The sequence below is a fragment of the Heterocephalus glaber genome, unplaced genomic scaffold (assembly GCF_053883595.1).
Source record: "Heterocephalus glaber isolate CG9 unplaced genomic scaffold, H.glaber_assembly_v1.0 deba00000122, whole genome shotgun sequence".
In the NCBI taxonomy this organism is placed as follows: Eukaryota; Metazoa; Chordata; class Mammalia; order Rodentia; family Bathyergidae; genus Heterocephalus; species Heterocephalus glaber.
The window spans coordinates 50,924,400-50,937,362 of NW_028258138.1; the positions used below are offsets into that span (position 1 = coordinate 50,924,400).

The 12,963-nt window shown below is 38.1% G+C and overlaps 1 protein-coding gene and 1 long non-coding RNA gene across 6 annotated transcripts in view; one reads left to right on the forward strand and one right to left on the reverse strand.

The window, feature by feature from the left end:
* Positions 1-12,789, forward strand: part of Nxpe3 (neurexophilin and PC-esterase domain family member 3) — a 44,334-nt gene extending 31,545 nt beyond the window's left edge. For all 5 annotated transcript variants that reach the window (XM_004857998.4, XM_087214665.1, XM_087214655.1 and 2 more), the window contains 3 exons: positions 1,477-1,550; positions 8,537-8,743; positions 11,559-12,789. In XM_004857998.4, the coding sequence (XP_004858055.1) occupies positions 1,477-1,550; positions 8,537-8,743; positions 11,559-12,109 (832 nt within the window). In that variant the 3' untranslated portion in view covers positions 12,110-12,789. The remainder of the gene's footprint in view (positions 1-1,476; positions 1,551-8,536; positions 8,744-11,558) is intronic.
* Positions 1,909-12,963, reverse strand: part of LOC110344529 (uncharacterized) — a 35,024-nt gene continuing 23,969 nt past the window's right edge. The window contains exons 3-5 of the long non-coding RNA XR_002387135.2: positions 7,960-8,056; positions 5,494-5,602; positions 1,909-2,249 (exon numbers count right to left, since the gene is read on the reverse strand). This is a non-coding gene — a long non-coding RNA (uncharacterized LOC110344529). The remainder of the gene's footprint in view (positions 2,250-5,493; positions 5,603-7,959; positions 8,057-12,963) is intronic.

The following is a 12,963-nucleotide window of genomic DNA, read 5'->3' on the forward strand; positions in this document are numbered from 1 at the left end:
TATAGGAAAATTTCCTACAAATTGTTTTATATAATTATATAATTGTTGTATAATAAAACTATGCTCCTGAAAGTATTTTGTATTTGTTCTCCTAAAAGTCATATTTTTCTTAAATGTCATTTATCGAAGACAGACCATTCTGTTCTCTAGTGTGGCCAGCTCTATATACATCTTTCATTACTTGTTTTTTGTCTGTCTCCATCATTAAAATGTCTGTTCCGTGAGGGAGGAGATACTGTATATTCTGTTTACTGTGATAGTCCTGCCATCTAGGACAGTACCTGGAGAATAGTAGAAACTTAAAAATTATTTTTGAAATGAGAACATCTTTTCTGAAATTGATGAGATAATAAAATTATGACTGTACATTCCTATATCAAAAGTGTGGAAAGTTAAAACTTTACTTATTTTGTTTTGTTATTGTTGTTTCAGTGCTAGGGACTGAACTCAGAGCCTTGGGCATGGTAGGCAAGCACTCTACCACTGAGCTACACTCCTAGTTTTTAAATTTTATTTTGAGTCAAGGTCTTGCTAAATTGCCCATGCTGATCTTGAACTTGTGATCCTCCTACCACAGCTTCCTGAGTAGCTGTGATTATAGGTGTGTGCCATCCCATCCAGTTATTAGTTTTAAAAAATTTTTTTATTAGTACATGTTTGCACTACATAATGTTTACATTCCTTGTGTGGGGTTGGTACTTTTAATAACACATCTTAATTCCTTTTTAAATCTCCTTTCCTAGCTATTAGTTTTTGACCTAAATGTAAGAAGTGTAGTTATTGTGACTTAGCTTCTGGAATAGTTGTACTGAGTTTTTAGTATTCTTCTGGCCTTCACTTTCCCTCAGTTTTTCATGTAGCTGTCCAAAAAAATTCACTCAGCATGAGCAATAGTCCAGGACATGTGCTAAGTGCTAAAAAGACAAACGATGAATGAGGCACCATTCATGTTGTTGAGGGTTGCATGCTTTAGTAAAGGGAACAGGCACTGAGGAGTCATGGCAATGATGAACAAAGCACGGCATGTGTACATATCTGGGGGCAAGTGTCCCCAGAACGACTCTGATCTGGAGAAGGCCTAAGGAATCTGATATGTGAGTTAATGCTGCATAGACTTGCAGTCTGAAATCTAGATATTCCTCTCAGTGTAAGCCATTCTCAAGTTCAAGAGAAGTAATTCAAAGCAGAATTAGTCATTTTGGACTTTGTACTTTCAAGACAGGTGAGGAGTATATAGTAAAGTAAAAACTTTCTAAGAGTATTTAATTCCTCTTTAGTTTACATATCCATGTAACCTTATTTCAAGAGACCTAGTTTATTAGTTACTAATTGTGTTGGTTAACAATTTAAAGTATATTTTGTCATAATGCTCTGTGGAATCATCTATTTTTTTTCACTTGCAGATAAAGATATAAAACTGAAAATAAATGTCCCTGAATCTAGGCTTATGCTTCTTTTTTTTAATTCTTCCTAAAGTGATGTCAATATTAAAATGCCCATCAACTCCAGTGGACCAGACTGGGTGACTGTGATTCCCAGCAGAATAAAAGGTAAAAAAAGTAATGAGCTTGATGATTTGTTGTTTTTCTTGCTAAGTGGGTTGAGGTTCTTTCATTTCACTGATACTACAAAATCCATTTTTCCCTTTAACGGGCATGGTTACTTCTGGTCTCAACTCAAAATATCTAAAGCTGATGTTTGAAATTAGCTGGACCTCACATGCTTAATTCTGTTTTGCTATTTATACACAAGTAAAAGTTATCTTCTCGTGTCACACCGTCCTCACTTAAGGTTGGCCCCTTAGGAGCCGTTAGAGCTGTGCTGTCCAATATGTGAGCTACTAGCTTCATGTGGTTAACTTAAAATTAATTAAAATAAAATAAAAATTCAGTTCTTTAGTCACACATATTCAATAGCTTTTCTTCATGTTGGACAGCATTTTATATAGAACATATCCATGATTGCAAAAAGTTTTGCTGGACCTGCTCTAGAGGTATTCCACAAATGTACAGAGAGTGATCGTGGAAAATTTTCAAATCAAAAACATTGAGTAGGGACAGAAGATAAAATTCAGCGGTTGAGTGCCTGCCTAGCATGCCCAAGAACCTGGCTTTAATCCCCAGTGTGTGTGTGCACATGTGTGCATGGATATACACACACAAATACTCACATACACTCATCACTGAATTGAACATCTCTTCTCAAAGTGAATGTCTTGGTTTTCTTGGTTCTGAGAGAGTACTCAACACCTAAAGTTAAAGGAGGAAAGGTTTATTTTGGCTCACAGCCCATAATTGGCTGGCTCTAAGGCAGAGTGGCATGGCAAAGGGGCATCGCAGAGCAGGCAGGAGGCAGCAGAAGTAGAAGCAGCAGCAAGTGAAAGCAGCAACCCTCCTTCTGTCCCTTATATTCCATCCAGGATGGGGACGCTCTTGATCACAGCATTGCACCCTTAGTCTCAGCATCACGCATGCTCGATCCAGCCAGCTCTGAAAATCCCCACATATGACTGCATGAGGGTCTGGGGGGGATATCTAAACACAGTCACAACAGTGTGTATCAGTAGCATCGGCATTGCCAGGGCATTTGCTAGAATTGCACCTTTCCAGGTCCCACCCCAGACAATTGTATCATAAATTGTGACTGGTGGTGCTCAGTAGTCTGTGCTTTAACAAACTTTTCAGGTGTTTCTGATCCATTGACACAAAGTACTAGTAATAAAAGAATGCAATTCAGAGGAGTAAGTGTGTTATATTTTTGCAATATAGATATAATTAGCTATAGTGATTTGTAGAAGGATGAATATTTGGTTTGTTTTTTTTTTGGAACCGGGGATCGAACTCAGGACCTTGCGCTTGTGAGGCAGGCGGCAGAACCACTGAACTAAATCCCCAGCCCCAAGGATGAATATTATTACGGAGATTTATATAGATAGCAGGCAAGAATCTCTAGTTGTTGAAGGTATCCCACACAGCAGATGTTGCAGATCCTTTTCCATAAGGACTGATACATAATGTACATGGACCAAGCAAGCTAGGCACTAGCCATATGCATGCCTTGTGAGAGTTGTGGGGAAGGAGCAAGGACTACCTCAAGGGGTGAGGCTCTCCTCAGTTCCTGTCACTTTGTTACCACATAGAAACAAACCCAATGCAACCTTATTTGTCAGTTGTATTTTTCCATGAAAAACCAGAAATCTTAATTTTTAAATGTGATATTTACAGAGTTTGAAACATTAGCATCCAGCTGGGTGTGGTGGTGCCTGCCTTTAATCCCAGCACTTGGGAGGCTAAGGCAGGAGGATCGCAGGTGAGTTCAAGGCCAGCCTGAACCACATAGTGAGACACTGTCTTAAAAAAACAAAAAACAAAACAAAACAAAAAACAGTGGCATCCAATTCAAAAGTCTTAAAATATTATATGGGTTATTTGTGTCCCAGATGCAGGCAAGGTACTGCCAGTTGTATCTGTGGTCTCCATTGTCATATGCCAAAACTTCTCAGTATTTTCCTGATGAAGAGTTGTAGTTGATTTACTTAACTTAGATGAATCACTAATTTTGTAGGATACATATGTGAAAATCATTAACATTTTTCTTTCTGAGTCTCATGCCCATGGCCAAGGTGTCAGTAGACATGGTATCCTCTCAGAGGTACTGCAGTCTGAATATCCTTCCATCCTTACGAGGCCCCATCCCTCCACTGACTCTACCCTTTTTCCTGCATGGCCCTGCCTGGCTTGCCCACCTTCTGACGGGTGTCCTGTGGAATGGTTAGTGAGAGGAGCTTTCATGGTTTACTGGCACCTGATGGACCTTAGAGATCAGCCAGGAAGTGGTGTGGGTTTGTGATGTACAATTCTGGTTAGAGCAGAGATGGATTCAGTAACTAGTGAAGTATTTAGATTTTTAGAGGAAGAAAATAACTTTGAATCAATATGAACAGAATACCCAGACTTTGAATAAGAAAACCACCACGTATCAGGTAGGTTATTGGCAATAGAAAAGGGCAGTTGAGCGCCAGGGATTTAGCTCAGTGGTTCTGCCACCTGCTTCGCAAGCACAAGTTCCCAAGTTTGATTCCTGGTACCAAAAAAAAAAAAAAAGGCAGTTGATTTATATTATATACAAGAAGCATAGGTTGGCAGAACTTCACTGAAGTTCACCTTAGTGACCAGCAGAGGGCACTCAACCCCCCCCATAAGGGGGGTTTATTCTTGATGCAAACATTGTGTTTTTGCTTAAAATCTCAACTATTTTAGCATTCATTGGTTCTTGTCTGCAGCAATAGTTTATGTAGAATTATAATGATGAAAACATAGCTTTCATGTTATCAGTGTTTATTTTTTGGAATTGTTTTCATAAAGAATAGTTGTCCTGGGGCTGAGGGTATAGCTCAGTGGTATAGCACTTGCCTAGCATGCACAGAACCCTGAGTTTGATTCCTGGTAGTGGAAACAAACAAAACACAAGACAAAGAAGAGTTATTTTTTCCCACATTTGTTTAGTACAAACTCATCTTGAATTATAATCCAGCTCAATTCAGTATTTTTTCTGCTCAAACTATTTCAGATATGGGAGTTGGAAACATCTTTTAGTTTGGTTTCTGTACCCTTTTGACATGCTGTCATCCTTTTTATTGAGCATTTCCTTACTTTCTGGCGCTATAAGGTATTTTAGGCTCTTGTATTTTTTTCTCTAGCACTACAACAGTTCGTAATCTTTACACATCTATTTTATTTATGAATCCTATATTTTGAAGTTTTTATTCTATGAAATTTTATTATTCATGTATCAGCTAATTAATTTTCCTCTGAGATAAAATTATTCTAAGATGCATTTTGAGAGTCCAGTGGATTGCTTGAGACTGCCAATGCTACTACCATGTGTGGCTATAAGTTCAGTTAAAAGAAACATCTTGGAGCCGGGGATTTAGCTTAGTGGTTTTGCCGCCTGCTGCGCAAGTGCAAGGACCCGAGTTTGATCCCCGGTATCAAAAAACCCCCCCCCAAAAAATGAAAAAAAGAAATGTCTTTATTTTTTCTGTACTAGAGATTGAACCCAGGGCTTTTTGCACTGAGTTACATCCCTGCCTCTTTTTTCTCAGTTTTTATTTTGAGATGGGGGTCTTGCTAAGTTGCCCTGGGGGACTTGAACTTGTAATCCTCCTGCCTCAGCCTCCCAAATAAAGGCTTGTACCACCACACTTGGCAAAGAAACATAATTTTTAATTACAGTAGACTAGCTTATCCAGGGCGGTTAACAGACTATCCCAGTGTCAGAATTACTGGTGAATTTTCCTGAGCATCTGTCTGTGGTCCTCAGATCATCACAGCTGAATAACTCAGGGGCCTTGATGAATTTGAACCTTCTCAGGAACTTGAGCTCATATATTGTTGGGGAGCTTATCCTGCTGAGATGGTACCCAAATTTTGACCCTTAATTTACATTGTATCCCTTCATTCAGTTCTTTTTAGGTAGTTTTGGGAAATTTACCTCTTTGCCTTTTTCCTCCTCTCCTTTTCTCCCAGTTTGGGCCCAGATGGCCCTCACGGCAAGTGAATGACGTGCAGTGATACCCTTTGGAGGAACATGCAGCTCTGGGCTTTAAAGAGAAGCCAAGACATTTTAGAGAATTTGGGACATTACTTGTGAATAATCAAAAGTGTACCTTCTCATTTTGCACAAAGATGGTCATATCTGTCTTTACAATCACCTCTGTATAAACTTTTCCCTGTACCACCAGTAATTCCAGAAAGCCATAAATTTGAGTAATATTTTTTGTTTTAATTTTTTATTCCACATGAATAATATTTTAGGTGTTATAGTATAACTTTAAGACTTCAATGTCTTATTTATTTTACATGGAACTTCTTTGTGTTCCAGGAAACCCTTGACTTTTAAAATAACTTCAGATTGCTTGAAATCATTTTAAGTCAGGAAATATTTTTGTCCTGACTGAGTGTAAAGGGGCAGCAGAGGTGCTATGTGCATGTCACCTAAAATAATACTGTTGGGCTGAGGATTTAGCTCAGTGGCACTGTTCCTGCCTTGCCAAGTGCAAGGTCCTGAGTTTGATTCCCGGTACCAAAACAAAACAAAACAAAAAGCTGTTTTGTAGCACAGGGCATGTTTAAAGAATCAAGAGTCAGGTACAGTAATTGATTTGCTTTGCTAGACTTAACTCTGGTAGTAAATATAATTAATGTTTGAATGGAAATAGTAATTGTTTCTGTGTGATATATAATTTTCTTTTTAACATGTACTTGACACAAAATAGCCAGATCTGCCATATTAGCTATGGTAAAATTGTATTTTCAAAATCCAGTTTAATTCTTATCTTAGTAAATGTTTTTTGTGGGCCCCAGGTGTCTCCTGTGTGTCTCTGTAGCTGTGCAGCTTTGATGCATTAATATATTAATGCACTTTGGGCAAGGTGTTAGTAGCAAAGCTGTATCTAATAGCATGTTGAGAAATACTTTGTTCTGTTTTGTTTTTTTGAGATGGTGTCTGGCAATGTTCCCAAGCTGTTACTGAATTCTGAGACTAAAGCAGTCATCCTGCCTCAGTGTCCCAAATAACCTGTAATATAGAATACTGTATCCAGTGGAAAAAATTGGTTTTGAATAAGCCAAATAAATATCCCCCCCATTTTCTTTGATGAGTGTATTTGCCAAAATAAAGCTTAAAATACACTGTTGACTTTTCCACTTGAGTCTTGAACTTGCAAAAAAATTAGCATATGCTTAAGAAAAGAAAGATAGGGCTGAGGATTTAGCTCAGTGGTTCCGCCACCTGCCTAGCAAGAGCAAGGTCCTGAGTTCAATCCCCGGCACCAAAAAAAAAAGAAGAAAAAAAAGAAAAGAAAAGAAAGAGAGATATGTACTGTCTTACTGTCTGTCAAATAGGGCATTATTTTCTTTGAAGGGAATAAAAAAATCCAAAATTAATCTTGAGAAACATGATAATGTAAAGAAGTCAAATAAACTGAAAATAGTCACAACTTGAGGACTCATTTAAATTTAAATTTGAGTCATATAAGCATTTAGATTTCAAATTATGGTTTAACAGGTGACTATGATTGGACTATGATCAAGGTTGAACCTTGGGGTAAGGAAATGACATAAAATGATTGGTGGTGAAGATTTTGAAGATTATAGATTTGAATAATTGTTAGAAATGATTAAGTATATACCTTCAAGGAAAAGGTTAAAAGAAATGGGTGACATCTATGTTTGAGAAATAGTATAGCACAGTGGTTAAGAACCTGGGCTTCAAGGCTGGGGCTTTAGCTCAGTGGTGCCACTGCCTGCCTCGAAAGTGAAAGGTCCTGAGTTCCATCCCTGGTACCAAAAAAAAAAAAGAACCTGGGCTTCAGGACTCTCCTGTGTGTCAGATTCTGGCTTTCTCATGTACTAACTGAGCTCTGTGACCTTTGTCAAGTTGTTTGTTATGAAAGGCAGAGACCTCCTTTAAAGAGCTATTGTGAGCTTCTTATGAGATAATATGTTTAATTGCTCAGAATAGTGTCTGGTGCAGAATAAACTTGCAAGAAATATTAGCCATCACTGTCTGTTTTGAAGCATGTAAAGTGTATTTGTTTCCATAGTGTCAGTTTTGAAAGGAGATGTTAGGTTAGAAAGATGTTGACTTTCCTTCTGAAAGGGGTCTTGGTGCTGTGTCATCATGTGTAGCTAGGCTACAGTGGCGAGTACACATTGCCAGTGCTTTTTGAGCATTTCTCATTATGCATAAAGACCTTGTGAACCTTTTGTATTGTGCAATAATTCTTTATATATCATTAGTTTATTCTCTGTATTTAATGGGCTCCCTCTCCCTCTCCCTTTCCCTCTCCCTCTCCCTCTCCCTCTTAGTGTCTCTTTCACTGGGGATTGAACCCAGGGCTTTCACACTGAGCTACATCCTAGCCCTTTTTAAATTTTAAAACATGGTTTAACTCACCCAGACTGGGCTGGAACTTGTGATCCTTCTGCCTCAACACTTCCCAAGTGTTGAGATTACAGGTGCTGACCATCATGTCCAGCTCAATGGTGGTTTTCTGAAGTAAAAATTGAATTTAGGACCCATAGATTAAAATTTTCATTATAATGACCTGAGAAACATTATATGAATATTACTACATATGTGTGAGATAGGAATTTGTTACTGGCCTCATGAGCTTTTAGATGAAAAGCAGTTCTGTTCTGAGGCAATGCTGGAAAAACGTTTATGTCCACACATTTCCTTGTTTTTTGCTTTTATTTTTGCCTTTGATAAAAACGTACATAATCAGATAGAATGCTCAAAGTCCCCCTGTGCCTTGTGTCCACCAGTACCCCACACTAATTTCACATCTTCCCATTTTTGTGCAAAAAAGAACGGAAAGTCTGTGATTTCTCTGAGATATGCCAACAGGAAGTGTTGCCCATGTGTTAGCAAGCTAACAAATATGTGGAGATAATTGTATTTCTTGGAATGTTTTTCATCTATTATTGGAGGAAAATTTTATGATATATTATTTTTCTTTTTTTCTTTACAGAAACTTACAACTTAGAATTATCTCAAGGCTCAGGAACTTTTCCTTCTGGTTATTATTACAAAGACCAGTGGAGGCCCAGAAAGTTTAAGATGCGCCAGTTCAATGACCCTGACAACATTACAGAATGCTTGCAGAGAAAGGTGGTATATTTTTTTGGTGACTCTACAATCAGGCAGTGGTTTGAATACCTCACTGCATTTGTTCCAGGTTAGTACTTTGCTGTTTTCAAATTATTTCCCATGTGCATGAAATCAGTAGACTCCTGCTGCTGCCTGAAGAAAAGCATCTTGTGAGGAAGGAGTTATTTCTAGGTAGGACTAATGGGGTATCCTAGCCTGGGAGAGATTATGTGACAATTTCTGATAAATGGTGGGACTGTGTTGTTCTGGCAGAAACCCTGATTAACTGTGTGACTTTGGATAAGTCATTTACTTCTCAGGATTCATTTCTCCCTGTGTGAGATGAGATAGCTGGACCAGGTGTCTTTTTCTTTTACATCTAATATTCTGGGTTATACAATAGAAGTGGACATTTCCATTGTTTCTCTTCAAGTTCCAGTTGGTCCAATCCCAAATTATACTAGATGTAACTGGAAGGAAGTAGCCAAACTTACTGTGGTTTATTTTGATGCATCCTTGTAGCAAAGCCATCCATTAGGCCTTCCAGTGGTATGATTCTGAGCTAGAACTGGCTCCTGCTCAGGGAGTCTGGGTAAGTTCCAGCATTCTTAGCTTCTTGATTTCTCTGCTTGGCTCTGGGATTGCTGTCCAGATGCAGAGCATAACTTTACTGGTTGGAAGCCTGCCACTTATTTGCAAAAGGATTTCTTTTTCTGGAAGTGGTGTGGATGAGGTGAGGAGGGATGGATCCTAGGAAATTGATAAGTTTGTGGGAACTTTTTTTATCGTTATGTATGAGCAGGGCTTTTCATAAAATAAATCCTCATGGTTTGTTGTGAATTGTTGTTGTGATGTTTTTCTTCAACTCTCCTATGTATTATATAAAATCACTTTCAAATTTGATTTTTAAAAGGAAAGGAAGAAGTAGATATTATCCTAAAAGGAAAAGCCAATTCCAGTTGTTGTTTTTTATTGAAATGGACATGGTTGAATTCTGCTTGATAAAACAAATTAATAATCAAAAGAGAAACTATGTGGCATGATGCCAGCCATGGTTTGATGCCAAGTAAGCAGTGCTTTCAGGAGGTTGTAGTTGCTTGCTTCTTAATTTCTTATGATGTAGTTTGGTATTTCCACTAATGGCAATGATCACATTGACCATTTTGTTTCCCACCAGACCCTTTACAGAAATACTTTCATCTGATAAAGCCTTGTGTGGATGTTTGACCTTAATCGAAAGAAAATGGTAGCTTGAGCTTTTGTGCAGTGTAAGTAGGGCTGGACACTTAACTGTAATGAATTAGGAAAATCTGGAAGAGAAGTCTGGGATTACAGGAAGAAAAAAGTGAAACCAGCTTTAACTAAGAATGCAGGACAGTTACAGTCTGATCCACCCTCTTCAGATAGACTCTCTACTTCTTGAGGGCAAGGACTAAGACATCCCTGGGGCTTTTAGTGCCTACAGTAATGGGCACCCAATGGGTACTTAGGAAGTGCTAATGGAATTGTGTTGCTAACATTTACTTACTCTGTTCTCTCTAAGGCACTTTTGGGAACATTTAGGTTGATGAGACAGATTGTCTTCCCTCCTGGGGGCATATTTCAAGCGATGAATTATACAGAGCCTTTTAGGAGTGACAAGGAGGTCCCACTGATTCCTGAATTCTTTGGAATATTTGAGAGGAACTGGATCTTGAAACACAATAAGGGAGAGGAAGAGAAGGGAATCCTAAATTGTGCTGCTGCCTTTGTAATTTCTCATGATAGAGACAGAAGTTCTATAGGACATAAATATGATTTTCCAACCATAGGGTAAAATTGAAAGTCAAAAGAAACAGAGTTGCTTCTTTCATTTACTACAGAAAGAGGAACTTGCTTTTTTTTAGAATTGTAATTTAAATTGCTTTATTTTTGTTTTTAAAAGTTTATTTTAATTGACAACTAATATACAATTGTATTTATTTATGGGGTATGGTGTAATACTCTGATATATGTGTACATTGTATAGTGATTATAATTGATATGTAAATATCACTTCACATATTTATTTGTAGTGAGAACATTTAAGATTACTTTTTTAGGGCCGGGGATTTAGCTCAGTGGTTCTACCGCCTGACTCGCAAGTGCAAGGACCCGAGTTCAATCCCCGGTACCAAAAAAAAAAGATTACTTTTTAAAAGTAATTTTGAAATATGCAATACATTATTATTAAATATAGTCACTGTGCTGTGTAGGAGATCTTAAAAAACTTAATCCTCTTAACTGAAGGTGTATACTCCTTAATCAGTATTTCCCCATTCTCCCCTCAGCCCACTCCAAGCTCCGTAGCCCTGGTGAGTTTTTACTTGCTACTGTATAAGTGTTAAACTTTTTTAGATTTCACATATAAGGGAGATCATGCAGTCTTCGACTCTCTCTACTTGGCTTACTTCATTTAACATAGTGTCCTCTGGGTTTATCTGTATTGTTGCAAATGACTGAATTTCCAAAAAAGAAGTATTTGGTTGCTGATATGTATTCATAAAACAGAAGGTACAGCCCTCATCCTGGAAGATACATTTTAGAGGAATAAAATGTAAATGCCAGTTTGCTTTAAAAATATTAAATGATCAGTGCAAACAGCAAGATTTCTTGGCTAAATAGAGGTAAACAGGCATTTTGTTTCTGAGGGAGAGACATAGATATAGAATCTCTTTCTGATGGTATTATTTATAATGCCATATATAATGTTAATGAATATAATGTTAATGAAATCAGGGAAATAGGCATTTCCTTTACATTTGTATTATAATGTTTTGTTGGACTTTAATTTTAAAAACTATTCTTTGTCCCACTTAAAAATATTCAAAAATATATGTGCTTAGTTTGAATGTCTTCATGAATTTGAGTTTTCTTTGTTTCAGATTTAGTGGAGTTTAACTTGGGTAGTCCCAAGAATGTGGGTCCCTTCCTTGCAGTGGACCAGAAGCACAACATCCTGCTCAAATACCGCTGCCATGGTCCACCTATCCGCTTCACGACTGTCTTTAGCAATGAGCTCCATTATGTGGCAAATGAACTGAATGGCATCGTGGGAGGGAAGAACACAGTAGTTGCCATAGCCATATGGTCTCACTTCAGCACCTTCCCCTGGGAGGTGTACATCCGGCGGCTCAGGAACATCCGGAGAGCAGTGGTCCAGCTCTTGGATCGAAGCCCTAAGACCATAGTGGTCATCCGAACAGCCAATGCCCAGGAGCTAGGGCCTGAGGTGAGCCTCTTCAATAGTGACTGGTACAACTTTCAACTGGACACTATCCTTCGGAGGATGTTCTCAGGGGTTGGTGTATATCTTGTTGATGCCTGGGAGATGACCTTGGCCCATTATCTACCCCACAAGCTGCATCCAGATGAAGTTATTGTGAAGAACCAGCTGGACATGTTCTTGTCTTTTGTGTGCCCCTTGGAGACCTAGCCTGCCTTGGCCGAGACTAGAGGAATCACATTCAGTGACCTTCCCAACTGATCTGCATTACAGAAAGTTCCTGGGTGGCCCCATTGTGAAGTGGCTACTATCAGTATGTAGAAAATTAAAAAAAAAACAACCCCAAAACCTGTACTTTATATAATGAACTGTAAGGAGCTTAGTCAATGCAGGTTACATTTACATCTATCTACCTGTAGATTTTTCCAATCTTAGCCATGATAGAACCTTATTAACAGCTCACACTGTATTCCCCTGGTAACCAAAGACGCCAATGAGTATATTTCAACTAGCTTTTCTTGGGAGTGGAGATTACTGTGCTAAAATGTAAGAGAAATGTTCTGATGTAAATGGAACGGACAAATTTGGTTGACAGTATAGAGTGTCTGCAGCTTATCTGGTAAAGGAAATCAAACACCTTTTTCAATAGCACAAGTGGTCCATCTTGGGGGAGTGAATTAGGGCTTATGGTCAGAGGCTCCTGTAACGCAGTGAAGACTGCCAGGTCTCTGGGGTTTCTCTTGATCTACCTTTTCTGAATTACTTGAAAAGACCAACGTAGTTGGTCAGAGTTTTATAGTGAGGATATTAACAAGTTCCTGTTTTTATCTAAGAAAGAAGCAGAAGAGAAATATGAAAGCAGTATATATAAAATCTGTGTTTTGAATTGATATTTGCATTGAATGATTATTTCTTACTTGATTCAGCTAAATTTTATGCGATGAATACTTATTCTAGAATAATCATTTTTGGAACTAAAAGGGATTCTATACACAAAAGTTTATTTTTATGTTCTGAAGTTTGAGGGTTTTAAGGATTGGCTTTTACGTAAAGAATGCAATTAT